Genomic DNA, 27,170 nt, shown 5'->3' on the forward strand with positions numbered 1-27,170 from the left:
AGTGTGACACATACAGTTTACAATACATTGCAACCCACGTACTGGGAAGACTGTGTTACAGGTATTTACTCTCCGGAAGTTTGTCCGAACCTCAAATCAGATAACTCATACAAGCAGAGAGCTGTAAGCCACCCAGTCTACAGCAATCATCCATGAGCATTCCTGCTGCTCAGCAAATGCAAAAGGGAATTGAAAGTTCTCTTCCACAGATGGATATGCTCATGTAAATTACTACATGCCACAAACTAAAAAGTGTGTACTTTGGCAACTGCCATGGATCATGAAATAATGACTGGTCATTTGTTTGTATATTTATACTGTAATTACAATTAACTGAATAATTTAAGAAGCTTTTTTAAAAATAAAAAGCAAAATTTAATAAAAAACTAGAGTTCTATTTAAAAGTACACCAGAATGACTACATTTACTTAAATATCAGTTATTATTAGCAGTACATTTCATATCAGCTGTTGATAACTTCATTTCATCTGAGCTATGCTTCTGTCCTCATACTTAACCTCATCCTCCGACTGATGCCACCATCTCGAACCATTGCTCCTGTTTTCTTCCCTCCTTACTGGCCATACAGCACATTCCTGGTCTTAGGAGGGTGATACAGACACACCCGAGTGTGTATCATGATCACAGATCCCACAAAAATTACTGGCTCTGGTCTTCATACCTCACTTCCTTCACCCATAACTCATTAGCATCTCAGGTTATACCTTCAGCCATGCCAACATGTAATCAGTAAGCAAACTTAAACCATATTAACTAGAGTGGTGAATTCAAAATTCAGGAGGTGGAAATTGATGACCCTTCCACAGGCAGTATCTCCCAGGTGTAAACTGGCCTTGGGAAGATTATACTATAGCAGGTAAGCCCCGCTCTTTCAATTGATGCACCTTAACTATTCAGAATACCCCTGTGTAACCAAGTGTTACCCGAGCTGGTGGTCAACATGAAATGGACTCAGAGGACATAGTACTTCAGCAGAAAAGCCTAGTGAATTAACAGAAATCAGAAGTTCTACTCTATTGGCATATCTGACAGGGAAACGGGCTTTCTCCTAAACTTGCATTTTTAATGCAAGTTTAATTAAAACTTCATGTAGCATGAAAAAAAGCACTTGGTGCTTACTAGGAAAAGAATCTGTATTAATGCAAAGCAGCTGCTTTAAATTTATTCTCTCCACACCTTTAAACAATGCAAAATCCGTATCCGTGTTAAAGAGCTGCCTTTCAGGAAAGCATAAATAGAAAACTGAAGTTGTATACACAACTTTAAAATGCACAATTTTACTATTCCAGCTATCAAATGCAGGAAGTCCTAGCTTTTTTGTAATTTTGAAGTAGCGGAAAAAAGCACACAGAAAAAAGATCAGGCCTCCTTCAGAAGTGGGAAATTAACTGAACTGATGTTACTAATTACACAGCAGTATGATACCAAACCCAACACCACCCACCACCCCCCCAAAATCAAATAAAGCAAGGCAGAGGTCAGGCAATCAAATGTGGCAGCCAGTTTATACCCCACAATAGACAAAACATGCACTTTATCAATTCTTATTAGGAATTTTCGGTGAGCCATATTCAGGGCTTATCCACCTGGGCTATAGACAGCTAAAGGATCTCCAATTAAACCATTGGTAAAAAGCTAACTTTGCCTCAGTTCAATGCTTTATCTAAAAAATGTTCTTATCGCTGTCAAAAAGTCACTCTTTATTCTTTTCTATTAAGTCACAGATTTATATAGAAGCTATATAGATATAGCAGCTTGGGGTTTGCATGGCATAAGGGTTTAAGACTGAATTCCTTACTAAATTCTATGAAACTCCTTTTAACTTGATTCTCTGAAATTGCGTAAAATCTATTAAGTTAATTTCTACAAATTACAAATTTTACAATGAAATAAAAAAAATCATGGCAAAATACTAATGTTACATACTTAAAGGAATCCCACACAACAATGCTTTAAAAAGTGAAACCCCATCATGCTTGCACTTACTCAGTATTTTTCATAAAATTATTATCAGTTCTCAGAAAGGGAACCAAGGCCTAAAGGCTGTTATTCAAAGAAAGTACATCTCAACCTTCCATTAACATCACTGAACTGGATGAGTGATATACATGCTAAGACTTGAATGAGGCTCACTCTCTCCCAAGAAAAATTATGGAAGAAACCAAGACTCCCTCATCTTCAATTCTGATCAGTATATTTCAAGTCCCTGACAGCAATAAAACAATAGATGTAATTTCTTTCTCAAAAGCCTGTTATGCAAGCTAATTGTCCTAGTTATTACAACTTCCAGACAAGCGTTTCATGTTTTAAGGCATTTTCCATTTCAGAAAAGATTTGATGACATACTATGAGTTTTATCACAATGGCAGACAATCACTTTAATCAGTTTGCAGTTCTTTGTTCCACTGAATGTCTACGATAGACCCCTTCGTTTTAACTTTTGACAGAATACCGTATTTCCACACCAGTGAAAATGAACTGGCAAACAACAGAAAGCAGATACTGCTATTTATTAGCAGTATATAGAACCAATAAACACAACATAGTTGGAGAGGGTTTTTTTCCCTTGCATCTCCTTAAAACAGTAAATTTCTGCAGCTTCATTGGCACCTTCCCTCAACCCTTATCTTCCTTTTTGGAGTTTGTCAGATGATCAAAAGCATTGCTTTGCTTACCTAGAGTTACATGGCTGACTGACTGACGTATGCTGACTGGTCACTTGGGGGCTGACAAACAGAATATCTACCAGGTCAACTCTTTCTGCCTTTCCCTAAAGGAGACAATCAAGTAAGGCCTTCTCTACCCATCTGCTATTTGTCACAAAGCTATCGGAAAGGAGCATCTGCCAAATGAAGTCATCATTGACTGACAGATTCAAAAGCTACTGAGGAAAGTACAGATAGATCAATTGCACGAATTGTATTTCCTTAGAAAAACTAGCTACAGAGATTTGTTGTTTCCAGATTAAGGCAAATTTCCCAATGGTGAACTAAATTTGAATTTCCTTTCAGGAAGAGGCTATGGCATGGGTGGGAAAAAAAAGGAAAAGAAGCTTGAACTGGATTATCTAAAAACACAACAGCTTTGCATACCCTGTGGAGAAAGAGACAGACTAAACAATAACAACAATATACTGACGATTCTATTACTGAAATATAGAGATTAGTTTGGCTCCAGACCTTCAAAATATAAACCGGGATATAAACACAAATAGTACAACAAGGAACACTCAGAACTAGACAAACCATAATTGTAGTCTTCAATGCTGTCCAGGATATTTTAAAAAAATCACCTGAATTAACAAATAAGCCTAAAATAAGCCAAAAAATCCCTTAAAATTCTACATCAAGTTTAATATTGTATTTACATAGTAAACAGCATCATCATTAGCATTTCTGTAGTAATAAATATTCCCCTGTGAATTAACCTTAAAATAACTGTACGGCATGTTGCAAAAAAGCTCTTTTTTCCAAACCCTGAGCACAGTCCAATACAAGTGACTAGTCACGAGAGGGGATTATGCAGGCACAAGAAACACTGTACTAAGACCAGCATGGTTACTCTTGGAAGCTTAATTTTAAACTCCTCTCTGCACCACTTTTGACAGAAGTTCAACAGCTAATTAGCTGACAGCACACAGAAACCACCTCCGCTGATGAAGTGAATGTGAGATTTTACTCAGGGTCAGTGATGACGTGGAGCACTACCTGCTCTGAAATACAATACCTGCTCTGAAATGCTGCCTTTTTCTCCTCATGGATTTATACCTGGAGCAGATACCCCCAGAATAAAGCATGGGGCTTCTTTTAAAGAACTGGCTTAGCAGCATACAATACAAGCAGCATACAAGCATACTTCCCAGCATACAATCCAAGTGCAGCTCACATCAGACATTAACGGGTCGCATCTAAAGGACACAACAGGAAAGCTGAGGTTTGTAAACAACTACCTCAGACACTCCTCCTAGGTGTGAGTCTGATAAAGCAGATTCTGCAGAGCCTGTAATCACTACAGATCATGGGAAAGATCCAGCCTAACACATCCTATGCTATCAGACTCATCAGATAAGCTGCAAATAAATTAATACCACTATCTAATGTTCTTGATTCAGATGCTTCCTTCTCCACCCCAATTATATTTACCATGCTGACTTAGTTTCATATGGGCCCATATGAAACTAAGACACATTACTGAATATTGCAGACAATCCTAAAATGGGTGGAAGGGCTGGGTATTGTATCGGCTTTGGGCCACACGTGATGTTCATTCAACAAAATAGGAATCCTACCAACCCACTGCTCCAGAAGCCTGGAACGTCACTTATAGCATACTAATAGAAGAAGGAATATGAAGTTTCCTCTCCTTTACCCAAATCATGTGGACAGAGCTATCTTTTATGTATGAAACCATCAGCTCCTTGCTGGGAAGAGAATCAAAAAATGGTAACTGATGGCATAAGGCTAGACAGGCATTTTATTACCAGAACCGATCGATGCATAGCTAACTACCTTTTATGAATCAGAAGAACAGAACTACTGTAGTGAGGTATGGAAACTTGACTGCATTATCTATGAAATTATTTCATCTCCCTTCTTAGCCAGTTAATGCTCAAGACTTAATTACTTCAGTATAACCAGCAGTCTTTCTAGACAGTCAACAAAAGCACAGAGGTTATAAAAGAGTAGAAAAATACTAATAACAGGAGCTATGACACTCATGACACCCCCCTCAAAAAATTAAAGTAATTGCTAAATGAAAAATTACACAAATGCTGTCATTATCTGTCATGAACTCCTGAGTGATCCAACTGATACTATTCTTCACTTCTCTCCCCACTTTGTTTCTAGCACTGTATTTACCCAAATGGAAGAAAAGGCTTTTTGTCCAAGTATTTTAATTTACTGGTGCAGTCATCAATATGACTGCAGGAGGAGAAACCCCCTAGTGACAAAGGTCCACAAATATGCCCAGAACAGCCCAAACTAGTCCAAGGTAGGACTGCAAAAGAATTTTATTGAAAATATTAATAACTATATGAAATAAAATATTGCATAAAACCCCACAACTACTTTACAAGATTAAATACATAATTATATATCATACTAGTATATGAAATACTATTTATATTTTTAAAATAAGCTTTAAAAAGGTCTTAGCAATGAAATCGTTCTAAATCTTGAGATGATTTTAAAAAAAAAAAAAAAAGAAAAAAAAACCTAATAGGTGACGAGTATTTCTGAGACAAATTTTGCCCACAGTGAAGTGAGGATGTCGCCGCATCCACAGCTAAAAATGAAAGCATGGACTTGAATTCAGCGCTAGAGGAACACAGCTCCAGAGCAGAGTCCAACATTTATTATCTAATTGCTAATACAGTCCTGCATTATGACAGACATGGTAACAGTGGAGATATTTAATCTATCACCGTATTTCTAAAAAAAGTTTTCTGTTTGTGGTTTCCTTTATTTCTTTGGTTACCTAAACCCAATGACCTTGCTGTACAGTGGGTTCTAAATACACGTAAGAGAAGGTTTGTTTCCTCTGCGCCCTTTCACATAGGCTAATTCCTCTTTATTCTCCCTCCACTCACATCTCTTTTTGGCACAGCAGCCTAGATGTCCTGGCTTATACAACATTCTGTTAAAGGCAAACAAAAGTCTAGGAGCATTTCTACATGCCCTCTAGCATTATCTGTATATACTTTCCACTTATTCTGTAGATTAGGAGGAGGTTTTTTCCTTTCTGTTTGTGGAGTACCTAGTTTAATAGAGTATTTGGGGCTTTAACTAATGCTAAAGGTCTGCAACATGGCAAGCCTTTTAAACTTTGTATATCCTTTTTGTTAATTTTTCCCTTCTGTTGTTAAAGGGTTGTGCAAATGCCTCCTTTAACAAGTAAGCATTGCCTAGCATTATTTTCAATATTACTCACAAGTACCAACCGTAAAACACAAGCAGCCTTAATGACACAAGTTATTTCTGCCAGATCATAAAAAAAATATTCCAAACAACCATGATAACTGAATCCAGAAGCATCTTCCTTCTCTGAGTCAGAAAGAAGCTCGCCTGCATTCTTAAGGGTTATTTTCTTTTCCTTCTATACAAAACACCCAAGCAGTAGATAAAAACTGCATATACACTATGCCACAAGAGAAACATACATCATACAAAAAACTAAAGAAAAACTTAAAACTTTCAGTTAAGGAACATTAAAATTTCTGGCCAGAATCTGGTATCACTACCCACACTAAATGCCCTATTTTCACCCACTGAAAGGTAAATACATTCCTTACAATGGAATAATTAAGAGCAGAAAGAGATACCAGGAACTTAGGAGAATGATGCAATACATAAGTGACAAAAAACATGTATCCTCATTGCTAGTATATTCAGAGTACTGTCATAGTTCCAGGCCAACTCTATTAGCTTTAGTAAATGCAAAGGTACCCTATTAGGCATAGTAAAGGTAGAGTATAGGTTTGTAAATAGAAATATTTATGGCATCTGGCAATGATGCAGGCCATATAGCGACTTACAGCCTTAGAATGTATTGTAGACAAGAACAAACAAACAAACAGCTGGCACACATAATTCCACGAAGTAGAGTAACACAAAGAAGCCACAAATGCACATATTAGACTGATATCTGAGTGTATTAAATATCAGTGTTCAATGATGCAAAGGCGGACCTCTCAGTGCCTCTATCAGAGTATCTTTCTGGAATAGAACATCCCTTTTCTAAGAGAATCAGTATTTAGCTGGAAATCAGCTTGCTACTTAATGTACGTAATTACTGTGTAGTGTGCAAGTTAAAAAACTGGGTGTAGCTAACACAAGGAACCACAAGCATTTTTATTATAAGGATATTCTTGCAGATAGTTTATGTAAGCCATCTATTTAAATCCTGAAGTAAAGCAATCCCACACTATGACAAAATAAGAAAGGAAGAGAACATGAAGTGCCAGCAGAGTATAACTAATATCCCCATAATAGAACTAATCAGGCAACTGAAAACTAATTCTAAATGCAGCAAGATTAATATTTCAGATACATGAAAAATTATTAGCTATTCTGCTTTGCTCTTTTTATAAGGCAAAGAGAGGATGTTATTCTACTATTTTCTTGTATTTGATACATCAAGGTATTAGGATTCCTTCATTTTTATTCTTTTATCAGAACAAGTTCTAAGTTTTTACATATTGTCATTCACAGACTGAAAAGAAATATTGTGCTGCCTTCTTTCCAAGCATCCCACAACTGGAGATGAGATTTTAAAGTGCTTAAATGCCACAATAGACTTCAATGACAGTTCACAACAAAGTAATAACTTGTGATCCTTTTATTCTTAGCATAAGTTGAAATCATGTTACCACAAAATCAGTAAGAGTTTTGTTACCAAGTTCTGAACATAAATTTGAACATTGCTCCTTCTGCTTATTAGGGACAATCTCATCATGCAAGTTAACTAATATACTAGATCTCAGGCCTTTCCCATCCAACAAGACATTTACACAACTACCTTCAGTTTGGGAAATGGAGCATGTTACACGATGTGAAAGAACACCAGATGGGAAAAGTTCAGCACAAAATGTTGACTATTTACACTTAAGCTGATAGAGCAAGTTGATCACAAATCTCTCCAATAAAATGTTTTGCTTAGCTCAGCTCCTTCTTGGTCTATAACAGCTCTTAAAAAGAGATCCTGGTAAGTAAAAGAAAGAAAACAGACAGATTGCACAAGCATCTTGCAGAGAAAGGGGAAAATTAATCCTAAGATTCCATAAATTGAAACATTTTTTAAAAATCCTTAGAATCACTGGCAGTAGAACACAACAGCAATTTAAGTGAAGCAATATAGCTGCTATTTCAAATTTCCTATTTCACACTGTGATGCTCATTCAGAGATTAAGCAGGCATTCAGCATAAAGAACTCATTACCACTCCATCAAGTTTTTATCCTGCAAGAAGCAGATGTAGCTCTCATATAACCTGTATTACACAACTGAAACGATCCATGACAGTTTAATGCCAGCAGCATTGCTTGGTGCATCACCTGTGCCCCTCAATTCCCAAGTATTAACTGTCTTCACTATTATGAGTCTACAGCTGAACAACACATGGCTACACCCTGTAAAAACCGTAAAAGTGCAGGATGAGCACATACTATAGTGAGAAGAGCACGTGTTGTTTTTTCTTATTGTTTGCTTCCTATAGACACAGGTACAGTTTATTTATGGCACATCACCTATGTAGATTTAAGGAAAACAATGTTTGTTGAGGTGCCAAGTTGTAAATTGCTTTGCATATTTATTCTAACATTTGGGATGCAGGTACAAATCTATTCAAAAGCTAGTCAAGGCATTTTTTTCAGCCTGTGTGATGAATACTGAACTGGATTCCATTTTGCCGCCATTGCCCACAGTTTTATGCACTATATATACACATTATCACACAAATACGATTGGTCACAATAGTGTATCCTGTCCTCTAACAAACCAATGATCGCTAGGTAAGGTACAGGCTCCAAAGCGTTGTATGCAAGGAACAAAATTCCTAACAGTATACCAGCATGACAAGGGTAGAAAAAAAAATTTAGTAAACAGAAATAGTAAAGAAATAAAAAAGATTTAAAGAGGCTTCTTTATAGATCACGTATGGTTTATATTCCCTGTAACTCAGCTGCATGAAGGTTTTTCCTTCCTATTAGTAAAAGGTTTATAATACACAAAAGTTTTATTGTATGAACAAGAACCATATTCTTCAAACACTGCCAAATTCGAGTCCCAAGAGGCAGCTTGACATTAATCATCTGTTCAATACTACATAAGTTTCAGACCATCCCTTACCAGTTTTTCCACTTCTATTTTTCCTGTATCTTACATTCTTAATTTTGTGGAAGACCACAACATAATACTTTAGGTTTTTTATATGATCATTTGTATAGCTGACTTACTGTTAAACACCTAAATAAAAGTTAAGGTTTTTTTTTCTTCACTTGGTATCTCTCTATTCTTTCATTCACTAGTAACAGCAATAACAGTTTAAGCTTTCAGAAAGTCGTAAGATCAATGCCTACTCCTTAAGCATAAATAATTTCATTAAGATGTTAACCTTAAAGACTACTAAAACCAAGACCATAGTTACCAGATCCGGGCAGGAATGACTAAGTTGTGGAAAGCGAAACTGACCGCACAACTGCTACAAAAAACTGAATGACAAAAAGAGAAAACTACAAATATCTTTGCTATTAAGTTAAAAAAGTGGAAAACTAGGAGAAACTAAAAATGACCCTGTTTTAAGCAAAACAGAAGAATCCAGATAAACTGTGTAAAACAAGAAAAAGTACCCACATGTTCAATAGTTAAAACTACAGACAGATAGGATTTATTTTTAGAAAAACTACCCATTTCTTAATAAAACTCTTCCTTCCTAACTAATGGGGAGCCAAGCTGCTCTCCAAATCATATTGTGCATGGGGACCTGAAGAACACTGGTTTAGAAAAATCAGTCTGCTGTCATGTGTTGACAAGAAAAGGCTGAGAATTGACATTAGAAACAGTTCTAGCAAAATAAGAATAAATTCCCACCCTGACAAGGCGTAGGAGGTAAGACTCATTTTCAAATTGTGTTGTTCTCCTCTGCAACATGCCAAAATAAACGAGTTTTCTATCCTTTTGCAATGCTTTCACTCAACATTCATACTAGAAAAGACTGGTTTGCTGACTACCAAAAGAAAGTCTAAGAACAGAAAGAACTGTTGTCTCTAAGTACCTCAGAAAAAATAAAAGAAAAAAAATTAACAATTTAGGCCAAGTGACAATGAGAGCACAAGAACAAAACAGTAAGATGTCTATCAATACATTTTCAAAAATTACTTTGATGTAATCATCGGGCTCTGAAGTAACTCTCCAGCAAGAGCAGCAGGAACGTACAATCCTAAGTAGTTTTAAGCTGCCTGAAAGTTACAAGAGCATTTAAATAGCAGCATTTTAAATAAAGCAACAGACAAGACCCACAGAGATTTCTTCTAGTCCAATAATGCTGTCTTAAGTTTCAGGTAAGCTTTGTCTCAGCTTTATATGGAAGTAACTCAAAGTATAAAGTCCTTCCCTCTGAAGAGGGATGCAGAACCACAGTTCAGAAGTCTAGATAACCATTAATGGAACTAGTAAGAAGGAACACTGGTACAGGCCTACACATTAGTTTAAACACACAATAAAAATAAATAAGCAAAGAATTTAGAAGGATTGCATTGTGCAGATTACCTTTTTGCTGACATTTTCAGCTCTAATAAAATTATTACTTAAACAAAAGGTATAAAGTTTTCACACAAAATTTAAGGAGGGACTGGAATCCCTTAACTGATCTTTTTGAGATGCAAGACTCAGCGTGTTCTTCTAAGTTCCGAGATGGTTGCGCAGCTCTCCATAGCAACCCTGGATGCACGCACCCTGCAGCCTCCTGGCAAGAATCTAACAGGAATGGCACATTAGGCTGAAAAAGCTTCTGAAGCAGAAGGCAGGCCACAACGCCAAGGTGGGGTACAATTTGTGTCTTTGCTGTCAGGTCAATAAGGGGATAAAGAATTCCTGAGTAACTACACCCCTCTGTTCCAAAATTGAATAAGCAAACGAAGAAGGGGAGGAACTAGACCGACAAAGGCTACAGTCTAGTGGCTAAGTAAGACTAGGTTTGGTATAATTGAGTTTAGATATGCCACAACATTTCTAACTCAAATTCTTGAAGGGTTTAGAGCTTGTTCCCTGTATACTTCACTCTTCACGGTAGGTTTGCGGGTCCTTTTTTTCCTGTTCTATTAATAGCCTGTTTCATCCCTCCCCTTAAAATTTTATTTACTATTTATCATCTGTATCTATCTTGTTAAGCAAAACACAACTGATTAAAGTTATCTGATGCAACGTCTTTTTGCTCCTAACTCACTTTAGAGAAACAAGGGTGATCTCTCAACGATATACAATCATTAACGGCTGGTTCGATAGGTATGTCTCGCTTTTGTTTCCAAAGAAGCGAACTCGACGACTGCCAGAAGCATCACGTAAAGTCAAAACACCGGACTTCAGATGCAAACGGCAGCCTTCCAAAGCCGCCTATACGGTAAGTTTATTCGCCGGCACATCAGGCCGCTCAGGAGCGGCTCGGCGATGAAGGCCGCTGCACCCTTGTGAAGCCGGGACCGGAGGAGCTGGCGCTGCCGCCGGAGCCGCGCTCGGAGCGGCCCGATGGCGGCGCGGGCGCAGGTGCTGACGGGCGGCGGCGGGACCCGGCGGTCCCACCCGGGCCAGGCGGCCCCGCGCGGCACGGCGGCTGCCCGCCGCGAAGCCCCCCCTTCCTGGCATCCAGCGCTCACCGCTGCGCCCACGACGCGACCCCCGCCCCAGCCGCCGCCGGCGTCGCAGCGGGCGGCGAGCGACCGGGCCTCCCGGCGCCCCTTCCCGCCCGGGGCCGCCCCTCACCTGGGTGCCGGCGCGGCCCCGGTGCCGGAGCAGCTCCCAGGGCGATCACCGCAGCGGGGAGCGCGGGGCGGCGCCCGCCCACGCGCAGCCGCTCTTCGAACCCACCAATCCCCGCGCGCCCGCCCGCACCGCCGGGGCCGCCCTCCCCCACAGGCGGGGCGGCCAACGGCTCTCCGCCGCCCGCCGCAGCGCTCTGCGCACGCTCCGCCCCGCCGCCGGAAGGCCGCATCATTCATACGGGCCAATGGGGAGGGAGGGGGGAGGGGCGGCCCCGGGTGGTGGGCGGGGCACCGCCCTGAGGCGCGGGGCAGGGGGGCGGCGCGGCCGGCGCAGCGGCTGTAGCCCGGCCGTGGGGCAGCCCCTGCAGCCCGGCCATGGCGCTGCCCTCCCCCCCCCCGCCCCGCCCGCGTTACGGGCGCGTAAGCGGACACCACGGCACGGCAGAGCAGGGCCGCGCCCGCCGCACACCTGGCGCCCCAGCGGGCCCCGCCCCGCCCCCCCCACGGCTGCAGGGAACAGCGCTGGCGTAGCCGCAGCGGATCCCAGCCCCGCTTCAGCGACAGACAGTTTCGTGGAAGGGGGAGTTGTAACAAAAGCAGCAGCGGCCGGGCCTCTGCAGCGTCGCTTCGCTTCCCCCGGAGAACGAGAAAACACGGGGGCACGGCGGTGCTACGGCGTAGAGGGAAGCGGGGCTGTAAGTGTGCTTCTTTCTGCCTATCCTGCCTGCAGATAAAGTGAAACAACGCGTTTTACGAAGTTGACAAGACTGCACATTACTTCAGTGTTATATGAATTCATTGCTTTGTATCTGATGAAATGGGGCGAGAAATAAATTGAAGAAAGTTGCGTGATTTTTCTCTGGTGCAGAGGCTGCAGAAATGTTTTATGGTGGTGAGGGAAAGTGTGAGAGGTATTTTATTACTTTTTTTTTTAACTGAGTTTGAATTCTAGTACCCCTGTTGGCTTTGTTAGCAAGTTTTTTTGTCTGTAATACTCCAAAGGGATTAAGGAGCCAGGACAGTTCCCTGGCACTAAGCTCAATTCTGCTTTTCCCGATGCTTTTGTCATTTGCATCTTTCTATTTCCTCCAGTAGTTAACCCAGACTTACACTAGCGTAAATAGGAAAAGAAAACATCTGTGTCAGGGGGACTTGACAGTACAGTACCTACAGTACTGTAAACCTACAGTAGGTACAAGACAGAAGTACATCTTATTCTCAACTGTATTTAAGTATAAAATAATTATTACTCGTACATTACAGATTTTGATCCATGCAATAATAAAAGCTCTATCCAAAATTGGAGAAGCAATGGCATCCATACCCTACGTCAACTGGATATGGAGACTATGAAAAAGTGCTAACAGTCAGACTGGATGAAAACCCAAATGAATAGTTCATTTTCAGATGAATTCGGCTGTATCACAGATGCAACTGATGAGGAACAAGATGACTTACCTTATGATGGAGATGTAGGAGTAACCTGTAAATACAATAATAATTCAGATAATTTGAATGACTGTACTTGTACAAAAGATATTTCTGGTATTTTAAACTTAGCCTGTTCTGAAGACAGCAAAACCATAAAAGCAACAGCAAATTATGAAACCCATCCACAGCCTGAAGAATTCTCCAGTCACCATAGAGATGCCATAGGAACAATGGGAATTTCAGCTGAAATGCCTGGAAGTGAAGCTTCCTTTAAGAAGGAATTACCTGTTGGTAGTTTTAGTAAACCAGATAGCAAAGAACATCTAACTAACTCAAAAATGTCCAATGTCCTTTTGCGTCATTTTTCTAAGGGACAGTTAATAAGCACATGCCAGTTAATTGAATGCGAGACGATACCAGAGACATCCTTTACTGAAAGTATTGATGACACTGTGACCAAACCTGAGCCTTCAGAACAGGTCAAAGGCCCTTTAGCACATGAGCACTGGGCAACTAACTTTGAAGAATATCACTTAGAAAAGCACGAGGAAGTAAACACTGGTGATAAAAATCAAAATTTGCTAAATGAAAATAGATGTGTTTCAAAGAAACCTACTTCTTCTACTGATAAGTGTGGGTGCAGACAAGAAACTTCACAATTGATTAATGAGAATGAAGATACACACATCTTTCAAAACATGAAAGAAGAGAGCGCCCTGTTTAAGAAAACAGTTTCACCTCATGAGCTCAAATATGGCCAAGGTCAAGCTCACTATTGCCTTCCTGACTCCTCCAAAGTTGATTCAGAAGTTGAAGTACCAAAAAGATGTGACAATATTAACTCAGTTCCTGCAACTGAAAGAGCAAAATCCTTCCCTATTTTGCTAAGTAAATCAGTAATTGTGAACAACATTCCAGAAAATAAGAACTATCTCAATTCTGCTGAAGTAGAGAGTCAAGAAGAAATGAGCATTCCAGAACTGTTGCAACAGCTAGAGGTAATTAAGATGCTTTAAGAAATTCTTAATATTTGGTTAAGAGTGGTTTACCATAAGAAGATATTCTGTGTCCAGTAAAACATGACTAGTTCATGCAGGCGGTCTATAGGTATCAGAAAGTATATCACTTTAGTGAACAATTGCTTTCACAAATCAAATTTTGTGGGACAATTTATATAGAACTGTCATTACCAAATATTTAATGATGCTCTGGAGTATTATTTGCAATTATAAAGCATCCTATTAAATCATTAAGAAATTCACTATAAATTGTTATTTCTAGTATTATATGTAAATGTTCAAATTCACCAAAAGTACTTTAAATTGAAAGTTTTTCTTATATATTTTTATACTATGCCTGTGTTTATGTTGACTTTTTTCACATCTCAACACTCTTCAACTATTAATACTGGTATTTATTAACAAGTCAATTCTTTTTAACGGATTTGTTTGACAACAATATTTCTCTTATTGTAGTAAATTTCTTTTAAAGTTTGTTAGTAATTAAATAATCACTTCTCAATTTCATGCCCTGCCATGGAGTTCACTCACAGAGCTATACAGATGCTTAAATCCATTCATAGATTTATATCTTAGTAAATTGTTTGAGAGGTAACAAGTTTTCCCTATTATTTCCGGGCTGCAAACAAGATGCTGACACAGCATGCTGACACCCAGAATCACATTGACCATCTGAGATTGAATCCTAAGGTAAATCTCTCAAAATAGATTTTTTTTTTTTCATTCATTCTCCTTTATCTCTAGGACTATGAATATTCCCAAAAACTATTTTGTCACCTTCATATTGTACTATCCAGTTATACAAGTCCTCTTTAGATTTTCACAACATAGAGTTGAAGTATTTAAGTATTTATACAATGAGACACTATACATATATCAAACTACAAACACAGAAAATTGTATGGTATTGTTATAATAAACATTTTGTTAATATTGATAACTTGTCCTATGTATTTTGAGTTACTTCTAAATTTTTTGTTTATGTCCACAAGTGTTCTATACATTGTTTCTATAACCAAAGTTCTCATTTTAACAGATACTTCCTCGCTCAGATTTTCCAAATGCCAGCATTGCCATTTACTCAGGAGACACTGGGACATCCTCTGAAGTCTTTACATTACATGCTCCTATCCCTATACAAGCTACACGTGGTCTGTCTAAAGCAAGTAAATAAAATTACAGTAACTATGCAAATGACTATTTTATGTAATTTGATAGACTTTGGGGCAGACATTTTGGGCAGAAAATCCAATTCATTGATCTTATCTTTTATCATGTAGGATTACAGTGTGGAACAACAGCATCAGCATTACCAGCAGCTGGTACAGTAGAAGCACACTGTCTAAATCCTTCTAATTTACTGCCAGAACTAACACTAGGAGAAAAGATGTCTCAGATACTAAAGGATCAGACAGATCAACTGATAAAGAAAGTAAAGAGCTCAGTTTCAATATATACTTTGCACTGATGCTCAAATTTAATATTAATTTGGCATATTAGTTTTTAAAATCCTAAATAAAAGTCTAATATTTTGTCTTGAAGGTGGAAGACTTCTCTAAGCATATGAGCCAAGAGACATTCTTTTTGCAAGACAACTATCTGGTAAATTAATTTATGTATTTTCAGTTCTCTGAAATGCATTTTAAATGGCTGTAGACTCACAATTTTCTGGCAAGATACTCCATGTTTTCCTCAAACAGACATTTAAAAATCCTCTTTTTCTCAATCTCAGACTGAAGTTATGAGTTTAAGAGGCAAAAATGCAGGTGTTCAGTACGTGGCTGAATTCTGAAATCTGTTTTATGGATTACAACTCAACTATTAGTGAAAAAGGCCTTAAGTTGCCATATCAGTTATGAATTTTGACATGTAGGGTAGCAGTTTGGAAGTCATGGTTTAATATTTTACTTGTACGTAATAGAGCAGCAGAGAGTACTAGGTGGACATACAAGATGCAGTCCAGTTCCAATTCAGAGCAGTACCAAAATTCTTACCAACATCACTGCAAACAGCATCTGGCTTACATAGCATAAGTAGCTATCACTATGGCTTGCTAAATCATAATGACATTTGCTATTGAATTATTTCTTATTGGTGAAGGGATTAAATCAATTGAAAAGATACCTTGATGCCTTGGAAAGGAATTACTTAACAGCTAGAGAAGAGCACCGTAATTTACAGCTGCAGAACTACAAGGACAAGTCTATCAACATTGGAGAGTTTGATCCTGAAAGGTTAGAAGATAAGTGCTAAGTAGTACATCAGTATATTTTCCATATTTTGACTCTTACAACCATTACTTCATTTATCCATTAGAATTTTTCTGAAGTGAAAACATTATCTTAATGTTAAATGTGGTAAGCTAGAAGGGATTTGGCCAAAATTAATCTTGAGCTTTACATGTCCTAGTTATAATTAGGATATCTAATTGATTAATTCAAGTTCTTAAAAGGGACTCGGTGAACTCCATTAATTTATTTTTTTCCTATGGGAAGTGTACTGCAATGCCCAATATGGTTATCATAGTAAGAAATAAAATATCAATTTATACAGGTTTCACTAACTGTGTATTGCAATTGGGTTTAGAAAGGTGGAAGGGCAAATATTTAGACTTGGCATGCTGCTTGAAGACATCCAAGAACAAACCGATGACAGCAAATGCAACTTGTCTTCTTTGCTTACTTCCTATGAATCTGCCCACTCATCATATTCTCTTTGTGAGGTAACTCAGTGAGTTTTATTCTTTAAAGACTACAATTACTCTGTTTTACTGATGCAAGTCTCAAGAACCTCAGTGTGGTTGTACTATTGTACGTTCTCCTCTAATAAGCACATGACACTTTGAAGTAACATGCTATGTAAAAGTGTTTTTTTCATGAAGTATTAACTTCATAATATTTCATTAATTATAGCAGAAACCTAAGTACAAAAACACAGCTACACTGAATATTCTTAATCCCAGCTTCAAAAGCATTTATTTCAGAATAGGAAAATATGAGCAGCTACTTTAACTTTTACAAAGCTGTCTTTGTTTTTGGGAATTAATCACTATCATTTAGTTGGAAGAAATATTACTTGGTTTGTCCAAGATTCTTAGACTGCAGAATTACTGGAAGACCAAACATTATTGTGCTATAGAAAATTGAGTTTACTGCTAAGTATGGTAATATTTTGTCCTGGGTCATGAATGCACAAAAAAAAAAAAAAAAAATCTTATGGCCTTCTACAAATCTATAGATAAGTAACACCAAATGCTTTCATAGTCAATGTTTTAGAAAACATTTTTCTTTGAATACCAAGTTAGAGACACTCAGAAAATGCTGGCTGGGAAAAGTCATGTACTTGCAATGCAATGACCCCATACTACATGTATCTGTGCTATGGTTACTTTGTACAGAGCTCAGTAGTTTCAAGCATTGCTGATCCTCCAGAAAGAAGAGATATCAAAACTGCATTTCTTCACAAGAACGATGAGGGAGAAAAAAGTCAGACAACTGATGTAATTCCACCGAAAAATCAAGTTTCTTTAGAAGGCAACAAATGCAATCTTTGTCTTCACATGTAAGTGAAAACTTTGAAACAGCTATTGGAAGTTTTTATAAAAATTTACCTAAAATTATTTGCTTAATATAGAAAATTGGGCTGTCTGGAATCTCTGACAGCAACGGGAATATTTCCAGAATAAAACTTTTACAGAATTCTATAACTACATACCCAAGAATTCCTTCCAGCCTGGCATTTCTACTTTTGGGGGGTCTTATGAACCTCCAAAACACTACCATCAGTTTCACTAGGAGTTAAATTATACCTCTTTATAAAATTCATTGCAACCACACAAATTCAGGATGTGAATGACTAGTCTAAGTACAGTGCCAGTAAAAAATTATTTGCCAATATTTGTGTGATATTTTTAATTAAATAAGAAAAGGGAGGTATGCAGATATTTACATAATTAGCCATCAAAACTTTGTGAAACAATTCTAGATACCATCTCTGCCCTCCTGGGGAGTATTTTATAGGTGTTAATCATCTCAGTGACATTAGAAAAATAAAATAAATGGTTTTCCCTTAACCAATTAAGGTTACAAAAGAGAGCTGAATCAACTTCCAGAAGAGAAACAGAGTCTCCGGGAAAAGGAGGTCTGCTAGCAAACAAACATTCTTCCAACATGACGGTATGAGATCTGTTTCCATACTCACTTTTTTTTTTAAACTTAGATTATCTTATTCAGCTTTGAGATCACACAACATTTTTTTCTTCAGTTTTTGCACAGCATGATCGCTCAGCTTTTGAGATACTACAGCATACAACAACATCACTGAAATGGTTTCCAAAGGAGAAATTTAAGGAAAGACTCTCAAACATTTCTGAAATTTGTGATGAAGTTTGCTTCTCTCAGGAAAGAATTAACTGCGTTTACTAGCCTGCCTTTATTATTTGTTCAGAAAGCAAAAACCTACAAGCAATTGCTTGCCTACAAAAATATCCAATTTTAAGGCATTGAAATTAATTAACATATGCTAATCCTTCTCAGAGCAACATGAAAAACCTGTCTTGAATTCCGACTTCACAGATAAAAAAGTGCTCATATTTTGTCCAAGTCTGCTCTACAGTTAGAATTATAAATAGATAAATGAAACTGTAAAGTTGATGGCAGCTAAAACCAATATAGAAATGATATGCAAATGATGCCACTGTTTATCCTGTTTGATATATAATACAGTTACAACAGATACACAGTAATATAAACAATCATATATAAATTTGTTTTGCCTTTTGGGTGCAACAGAGATTCCTTTCACCTGAGGAAAAATATGCTCCTGAAGGTCTGGCATCCCATAGTCAGGGTACATTAAGTAAAAAATTTAATGCTGATGAAGAAAGTATGAAAGGGTAAGTGTATTACATATTTTGGCTAGTCATAGATGTGGTTTTCTACAGCTAAGTGAACAGATACATGCATGTACACTGATAGGTCTCCACACTGGACTCTGCATGAAACACCGAATAATGCCTTTAATACACAAGAGGATGATCTGTTTTCAAGTTTATCACCAGTTAATCACATAAGGTATGTGATATACCAGACCACCAAGAAATGGCAAAACTCCCATCAATCTTATTAAAGAGAGGATTATATTCATATTACAAAATAGCCATCTCAGTGGACCAGTATAAGGTTTATGGTGCTTAAATGGCCCAGAGTTATTTCACTAGTGTATTAAGAGAAGAGGCTTTGTCTTTGTTCTCTATTCAGCGATGCATGTCAGCATCCTGAATTGGGATGATTGCAAAGTGTTCAGCAATGAAAAATATTTGAAGTTATTGTCATGAACTAATCTGGTAGGCCTGCAAGGAGAGCATGTTGATACATCTGCATATATTTCAAATGTAAGGGTCAATCTGTAAAGTTTCATTCACAGAAATGTCAGCGTGATAAAATAATTATACACGGGTTATTTTGGAGTTTGAAATTTTGGCAAATTAAATCTCTATCCAAAGCTAGATCTTATAATACATGCAGTGTAGAACACAATATTAATTTAAATATGCTCTCAGATTATTTTACAGGGTAGATGTTAATATTTATCTAGTATTCACCTAGCTTCCATTTTTTTTTCTCTGTCATTTAAAGAAAGTTAGCTCAATCTTCTGATCATTATTTTCATGAATGGGTGGAAAATTTTCCAAATAAATTTGATGATACTGTATGCCTTAATATATGTCAAATAATGCAAACAAAGAACTTCATTCTTGTTCTATCAGAAGGTACATCTCAAATACTCCTCTAGTTATCTAAAGGCAGTAAAATTAAAACCTTAATAGCTCAAAGTTACTAAGTTACTAAGAAACCATATCATCCTTACCATTGATAATATTTTGATGCAACATATGTGAACACATATATAAATACACAGGATTTCATACTAATTTGCTATTCAAAGATGTGATTATCAAGACCTCTACTTTTAAGCATTTTTAACAGCTCTGGTTAGTCAAGATCCTTTTGTCAGAATGTGTCCTTTAACTAAAGGGGTCGTTATTTTGCAATTGGTTAAATTTTAATTTAAGCTTCTACTTACCACCTTTTCAGGTAATTGATACAGGTAGAGTTCTTTCTATAAATCTGATTCCTCCTCAAATAAGTGGTCAAACATTAATATAATATGCTCATAATACGCTCATCATAAAGGTATTAAGATAAAATTAAAATATCATTCTGTTTTCATGCTCAAAGAAATACAAACATTCAAGAAAGGAAAACTGAAACATGTTCACTCTTCATTCAGAGAAAACCAACTGATTTATCAGATACCAACCTGAGTAAGTAATGATGGCATACAAAGGTCAGACCTGTGCTTATACCTACTATTGAATCCTGTTAAGAAATACATTCCTGTCACATGTTAGCAGCATGAAAATTGTTTTGTAGTTTTAACAGATGTTACTGCTTAGCACAGCACAAGACACTAAGAATAAAAAGGAGACTAAAGAGGACACCAAGTCAAATTCACTTTGGAAGTCCCAGTGACAGACCAAGAGGCAACAGACAAGATGCAACAGAATTTCCAGTTAGATATGAGCAAAAGAGTTAACTCTGTGTCTAGTCTAACATTGAAGCCATTTTCCCTAGAGAGGCTGTGGCATCTCCATCCTCGGAGATATTCAAAACTCAACCGGGCAGGGTCCTAAGCAACTTCATCTAAGTTGGTTCTGCTTCAAGAGGCAATTGGGCCAGACAATCTCCAGAAGTCCTATCCAATCTGAATTATTCTATAATTCTAAGGCACCTTTTTAGATAAGTGTCCAAATATTACTACTACTAATATTTTCAAAAGCATAACAGTGGTGTGCACACAATGCTCTGATTTTGCTTTTTCTCCTTATCATATGCATTTATTTCGTGTCCTAGAAGGAGATTCCAAACTTGGCGACTGAAACGCTTCATATCAGTACTTCCACTTTTAGTTTTTGGATTCAACTTTCTTATTCTGCATGAAAACAAAAGGAAAAAAGTTTTCCTAAATCTTTGATCCATTCAGGGTTGACACAGACTGGAAATATTCTTCTTCCTTAGTCCAGTTCCTAATAATATAATTTCACCTAACCCAAACTAGAGCCCACACAGGCTACTGTGAGCTAGTTAAGTCAGATGTCAAGTCATCCAAGACTCTGGGTCTTGGAGGTTCACTAGGAATCTGTCGGCCTTTGTTTCTCTTAGAGCATCCCAACTTGATCTTTCCACTGCAGAATACTTTGAAGGTGTTAGTACCTAACAACTAAAAGAGAATAGCATGAGCTGTCCTAAATTCAGTTTTAGGTCTGAATATGTAGGTTATTCTTACCTTTGGTCTACCTTTTCTCCTTGGCTTCTCTGTGATATCCTTTCACTTTAGTATAATACACTGGGGCCATTATTGTTAGTACTGGTTTGTGCAATAGCTAGAGCAGCACCATACTAGATCCTCCCAAATTCTCTTGTCACATTCCTCTTAGGCTGCATTGTTTTCGTAACACTTCAACTTGTAGGAATTTTAACCTTCAAAACAAGAACCTAAAGACAGGGAGATGGAGAGCTTAATTTTTTTAAAAACAGTTCTGGGACTGGAAATCACCACCACCAAAAAATAAAAATCTACATTTGAGGCTTACAGTCAGGGCTGAAAGCAATCTTTAAGTTCAATCCCCACCTTTAAAACGGAGGAAAAAGTACTTTCCAATTGCAGTGGTGTTAATGGCAGCGAAGGGCTCAGAAATTATGGTGCTGAAAGCCAAATAATTTCCTAGGTACACAGGCCAAAATTTCTAATATTTTAGATGTTTTTAATGTATTTTTGGGATTTTAGGCAGCGATTCAGAAGACATCTCAGCCTATGATTCTTATAACGATTCACAAAGCAAGGAACTTGTGAACTACGAGACTGAAAGTTACAAAACATTCAATACAAGATTATGTGGAGAGGGAAAAGGTATAATGATTGCAAAAATATTAAAATCTACACAAAAATATTCTTGTTTATAGTGTTTGTTTTTCTAAACAACATGTCTTTGCTTTCAGGACTTAGATGCAGATGCCCTAGAGGAACCAGAGATCAATTTAAACTCAGGAATTACAAAGACTCTGTTCAGTCTTCTGCCCTATGTAGAAATAAAAGTTCTGGTTCATCCTGTAAGTATAATGTGTTAGTGAAATAATTACCAATCACAGGCTAGATTTTTAAGGGGCAGAAGGCCACACTGCACATATATTGGGCCAAATTTAATTTAGTATAAGCAATCAGTAGCACTGTAGCTAAACAGTGGATGGGTACAGATCTTGTAGAGCAAGATCAGCAAATCCAACTTTTACACACCTGGCCAAGTTTAATCCCCATGCACAAGAGCTTTAACCTTCTCTGGTTCTTTATGAGAGGAGTCCCTTCCATATTTCATTTATGACAGGAATATCTCATTTTGCAGTGCCACATAGAAGAATATTAAAATTGGGCATTACTGTACCAACTTTTTCAGTACTAGTCGTTACCTAATGTAGTGTAAACAAGTGCTAAAGAAAATTCTAGCTCTACACTCAAATTGTGTGACATGCAGCAAAGGCAAGGAAAGCCTAATTTAAAAAAAAAAAAAAAAAGTTGAACATCTAGCTTTTAAAGTCACTTATCTCAGACTCCTCTCTCTATAGCATAGGAAGAAGTTTCACGCAGAATAATACAAATTTTCTATAGTGGGAAGAAAGTATAAATTAGCTACTTTTCTATATAAATACTGTAAAGCTATAAATCAAAGTAGTATTCAGGTAATTATTAGGAGAGTCTGATTATTCTACACTTCCCCCTGCAGTCTTTCACTGTATGAAAAGGACTATAAATCTGCATACTCTTCGTCACAGAACTAAATTCAACAGCAAACCCAAAAAGGTTAATCTGTCCTTATTTACAAAAAGTCTTAAACATATTCAAGTTTTATTCAGCAGTGATAGTTACTTGATTTTTTTATTTATGCTAAATAGAGAAAAATGTTAAATATATAGAAAATTACCTTTTTTTGGCTTTTGTTTTAAACATGGCCTCAACAACTCCAGCTTATTCACAGAAGAGAATCTCCACTCAAAAGTTTCAAAAAAATAAACAGCCACATGAACTTGTAAACAGACTTTCTGAAAGGTAAGCTGTAGCAACAACTATATGTAGTACAACAGAAAATGCTGTTGTGGAAGATTCAGCATGGAAAAAACTCACCAGTATCATAAGCAGGAGGAATGTTTTATCTTTTGCAGTGCATGCTGTATATTAGAATTTTACTTAATAATGAAATTAAAATATTTACCCTATGAGCAAGTGTAAATAATTCTTAGAGTAGTTCTTGAATCTTTCTAATTTTAATGAAGAGTCAACATCTGACTTCTTTAGCTGACACATTTGGTAAAAAATAAAAAAATCTCACTTTATTAAGAGGATGTTCCCATTCACAGATTCAAAAGCAAGTCTGTATTAAAATTTAAGATTTAATTCTGTTTGCTACCAACGATTTCTTTATTGTAACAGTCCCACTTTAAACTGTTGTTAACATTAAATTACACTGGGAGTCTGAAGTAAAATGGATTCTTAACTATAGCATAGACTAGACTGACATTCAGACAAGTTTTGTTACCATAGTTCTTGACAGCATTACTCAATAGCAGCAATTGCCTTGGAAGTACAGCAGCTGCACTTGAGAATTGATGGCATAGACCACTCTGTGAGAGAAGGTTACAGCACCAAGAGTGTGATGCTATTAGGAGAGATTTCCTGACTCTGCATCCTGGAATGTTTTCTGTCTTATTGCAGTACAGATGTAACACAAATTATGATGGACTGTGTTTTACAATTAAATGAAAAAATCTACTCACTGTAAAATTAACTTGCAATTGAGTATGCTATCAAGGTGTATATATTTAATTCCTAGTTCAGAAATTCTTTTGCTTACTAAAATTATTTGTATTTTTTTTAATATATATATATAATCTCATATATCTCTATCTCTTATCTTTAGGCAAAACTTTGAGGCTGCCAAAACCTGCTATTCAAGCACATATGATAAAATTACCCTTTCACATCAATACTTACCCAGCAAGAAGTCTGCCCGACGCAAATCTGCAATCAACATCAGAAACAGAAATGCCAATGATTCCAATGCAAATGTAAGACTTCAGAGTGAAAATTAAAAGCCACACAACTATCTCGGGAAGAGTACATCCCCACATCATGGCACTGTTGAACATCCCCATTCTTAGCAAGTTGATTATCACAAGCTAAGCATGTCTAGTCCATTTGAGGTTAAGACAGGAGGGAGTTAAAAAAACCCAAGTATTTTAGCTTATATATTGTTATATTACTTTATATGAGTATGTTACAGACTTTTTATGCAAATTATTCACTGTATAAACTGTGAAAGGGACAGAAAAGGGGCACTGGATTTTACCTCTGGAATTATGTTTCATATACTGAAACAAAAGAGCATCACCCTAGCCATACAAACCACTACCAAAACAAAACGAAAACCTTAATGCAACAAACGTGCACCATACTGGGGCTGCTACTTAACAAAGGTGTAAATATCCCTCAGTTCAAAGGATTACACCAATTAAAGAGAGAAATAAATAACAGGTATTTCTAACTTGAATCCTGGAGCAGTGTATCACATGACTCAGAATTTTTACTTCTCAACACGCAAAAATGCTACATAGAACTTTAATTAAACATCACTTTCTATTCTATACCTATGTAAATATTTGCCTTCAGCATTAACAAGGCTATATTTTATTATTCCAAACAGATTTTAAGTTCTACTCTGGATCATGCCATACAGACAGCAAACAGTTTGAAGAAAGCTACAGAACGAATGGTACGAGCAGTTTCAGAAGATCTAGCTAAAGTTAAAAGAAAACAGCTTTAATTACCCAGTTTCAAATGCTATATTGTTTTGCTGGTTGATACTGAAGTATCAGTACCTCTGCAAATATAAAAAGATAAATACAAAGATCAGAAAGTCAGCTAGCTGACTTTGCCAGCTGTTCTGTAACTATCAGTACTAAACTAAACCAGAGCATATTGGTATTCCACATGTTTACACTCAGTCTCAGAACTGGAAAACAAATTACTAATTCTACTGGAAGTCTTTAGTATGTTGGCTAACCCCTGCTACTGTGTACAGCTACCTTCTCGAAGCATTCACTTAAGATAGCTTAATAAAAATTGGCTTAAACAAAAGCAAGGTTAACTTTTTGACTTTTGATTTCTCTCCACCCCCAAATAGGAGAATAAATCTCAGTCATTAGTACATATATTTTCTTCCTACACCTTAACAGCAGCTGCTCAAGCACATCAACAAAGGGAAACAGCCTCTGCACCCAAGACATCTATAAGCATCATGCTAACATACCAAGTCATAGTTAACATATGTAATTATTTTTCAAGTGTCCTACATTGAGTTGTTTGTTTTTAAGATACTTCCTTGCATGTCTCAGTAACTGAGTAATGCCATTTGTTGTCTATGTATTCCCAACAATTAAATTGTCTGTTTCTTCAATGTGGTGTCCTTACCTTGTCAGATATATCTGGCTTTGAGATTTTAGCTGATGGTAAGTAGGTTGGAAAATTTTAAAATGCTGTAGAAATACAGTGGGCCAAAAAAAGTAATCTATTATTTTCCTTCTGAAATCCATTTAACTGCAGGGATTAAAAGCAAGCAGACAGTTAACATCCTTGTATTATCGGGGATGCTATTCACTGAAGCAGTTCCAAAGTATATAGGGACTGATGGAAATCATGACTTCAAGTGAGAAGTGACAGTGCATTGCTTAAAAAGGACAGGCATTTTCAGGCAAACCAGAGTGCTTTCATCAGCTGATGGATACAGAGATAATCCAGACTCTGTTCACACAAGCAGTGATAGCTAAACTTGCTGCTGTGTACCACCGATTTACTAGCTTGAGTCAATGCCTTTTTTCAGGGCTTCTGCCACACTTCATGGCCAACAAGACCATTAACCTTTCTTTTCTCCCTTAGGCTCTTACTGTATATCCTTGTAACTCGATTGGCCTCTACTTATTATCCATGTTTTTGCTTTATTTAGCTTAAGATAACAGCACAGGATAGTGAAAGGCTCACTCCCCTGTGCTAGATAAACATTTGGAATGTCCCTATGATTACTTTGCAAGTGAACTTAATAGCTGAAGTAATAGCTGTAGGCTTCCTAGCTCAAATAAAAAAGATTAATCTCTTCCATAGAAATCTTTCTATGCCACAAGAACAGCTAAACCTTTTGTTTATCCTGGGTCACTGTCTGAACCTGCTGTCCTGGGCTTGACAGCAAATGCCTGAGAACAGACGTATTTAAGACGACAAGCACATAGTGACATTTCCTCAGAACATTCTCTGGCAAACTGAAAGCTCAGAGTCCTTCCAAATCAGCAGTAGTATCTTTATATTTAAGAGCCCTATAAAGATTTTTCTCTCATGTATGTCAAGGATTTTTCCCCTCATATAACAATTTAAAGCATGTCATTACTGCATGATATGTCAGATGCTAGAAGTCCTTTTGCTTTGAATTTGACAACTGCAAGTTTCATGTGTTCCTTCACACACTGAATAAGAAGGTAGCATGTCTGTCTCTTCAGTCTGCACACTAACATGATTTTTTTTCAAGGCTTCCATCCCATACTCCTGCATCACCTTTTTTCCCCTTGATCAAGGATCCTATTCTAGCCATTCTTGATATGGAAGTTGTTCCATACCTTTGATTTTCCTCTTAGTCAGCTCTGAATCTTGTCCAGATTTCCAGATTCAACTTAAGAAATAAATTGCACTTGGAAAAATGTATCTTTATTATCTAGGGTAATCAGACCAACATCTGTGCTTATATGAATCTGGGCCCACATGTATGGGCTAGGTATCTATTTTAAGATGCATAATATGAAAACAGGAACTTTCAAAATTATAATGTACTATGTATATGTACTCTAAAAGATTAGGTTTTGGGGGAAGACATTTATCTTGATACAATTCTTTCTCATTCTTGACCTTGATAAAACAATTCTTGATCTAGAAAAAAAGTAGCCAAGATGATCCTTGGAAAAAAAACAAACTTCTTTAAAAGAATTATCCCCCCCCTTCACAAGCTCCTATAAGAAACCAGGAGCTATTTTGGGCTCCCTATTGCTTATGTTTTGGGCTACAAATTCTTATCTT

At 37.2% G+C, this 27,170-nt stretch overlaps 2 protein-coding genes across 6 annotated transcripts in view; one reads left to right on the forward strand and one right to left on the reverse strand.

The window, feature by feature from the left end:
* The window catches only part of GPSM2 (G protein signaling modulator 2), a 31,794-nt gene extending 20,158 nt beyond the window's left edge, over positions 1-11,636 (reverse strand). The window contains exon 1 of one of the 5 annotated variants that reach the window (XM_075508201.1): positions 11,495-11,636. The gene's annotated coding sequence lies outside the window, so the exon portion shown is untranslated. Of the gene's footprint in view, positions 1-10,961; positions 11,099-11,388 lie in introns of those variants that run through there. The other 4 variants (XM_075508203.1, XM_075508206.1, XM_075508202.1 and 1 more) reach the window with 4 other exon arrangements.
* Positions 11,637-12,073: 437 nt separating this feature from the next.
* On the forward strand, positions 12,074-25,480 carry AKNAD1 (AKNA domain containing 1). The gene is made up of 18 exons (XM_075508200.1): positions 12,074-12,188; positions 12,757-13,922; positions 14,574-14,633; positions 14,980-15,109; positions 15,224-15,375; positions 15,486-15,545; positions 16,044-16,177; positions 16,530-16,665; positions 17,341-17,504; positions 18,025-18,118; positions 18,734-18,837; positions 18,920-19,015; positions 20,183-20,268; positions 21,792-21,914; positions 22,004-22,114; positions 23,024-23,105; positions 23,974-24,121; positions 24,757-25,480. Exons 2-18 carry the CDS (start codon positions 12,870-12,872, stop codon positions 24,874-24,876), a joined length of 2,853 nt encoding a protein of 950 aa, XP_075364315.1. The 5' UTR covers positions 12,074-12,188; positions 12,757-12,869; the 3' UTR covers positions 24,877-25,480.
* The last annotated feature ends 1,690 nt before the right edge of the window (positions 25,481-27,170 follow it).

The sequence above is a fragment of the Mycteria americana genome, chromosome 7 (assembly GCF_035582795.1).
Source record: "Mycteria americana isolate JAX WOST 10 ecotype Jacksonville Zoo and Gardens chromosome 7, USCA_MyAme_1.0, whole genome shotgun sequence".
NCBI classification, from domain to species: domain Eukaryota; kingdom Metazoa; phylum Chordata; class Aves; order Ciconiiformes; family Ciconiidae; genus Mycteria; species Mycteria americana.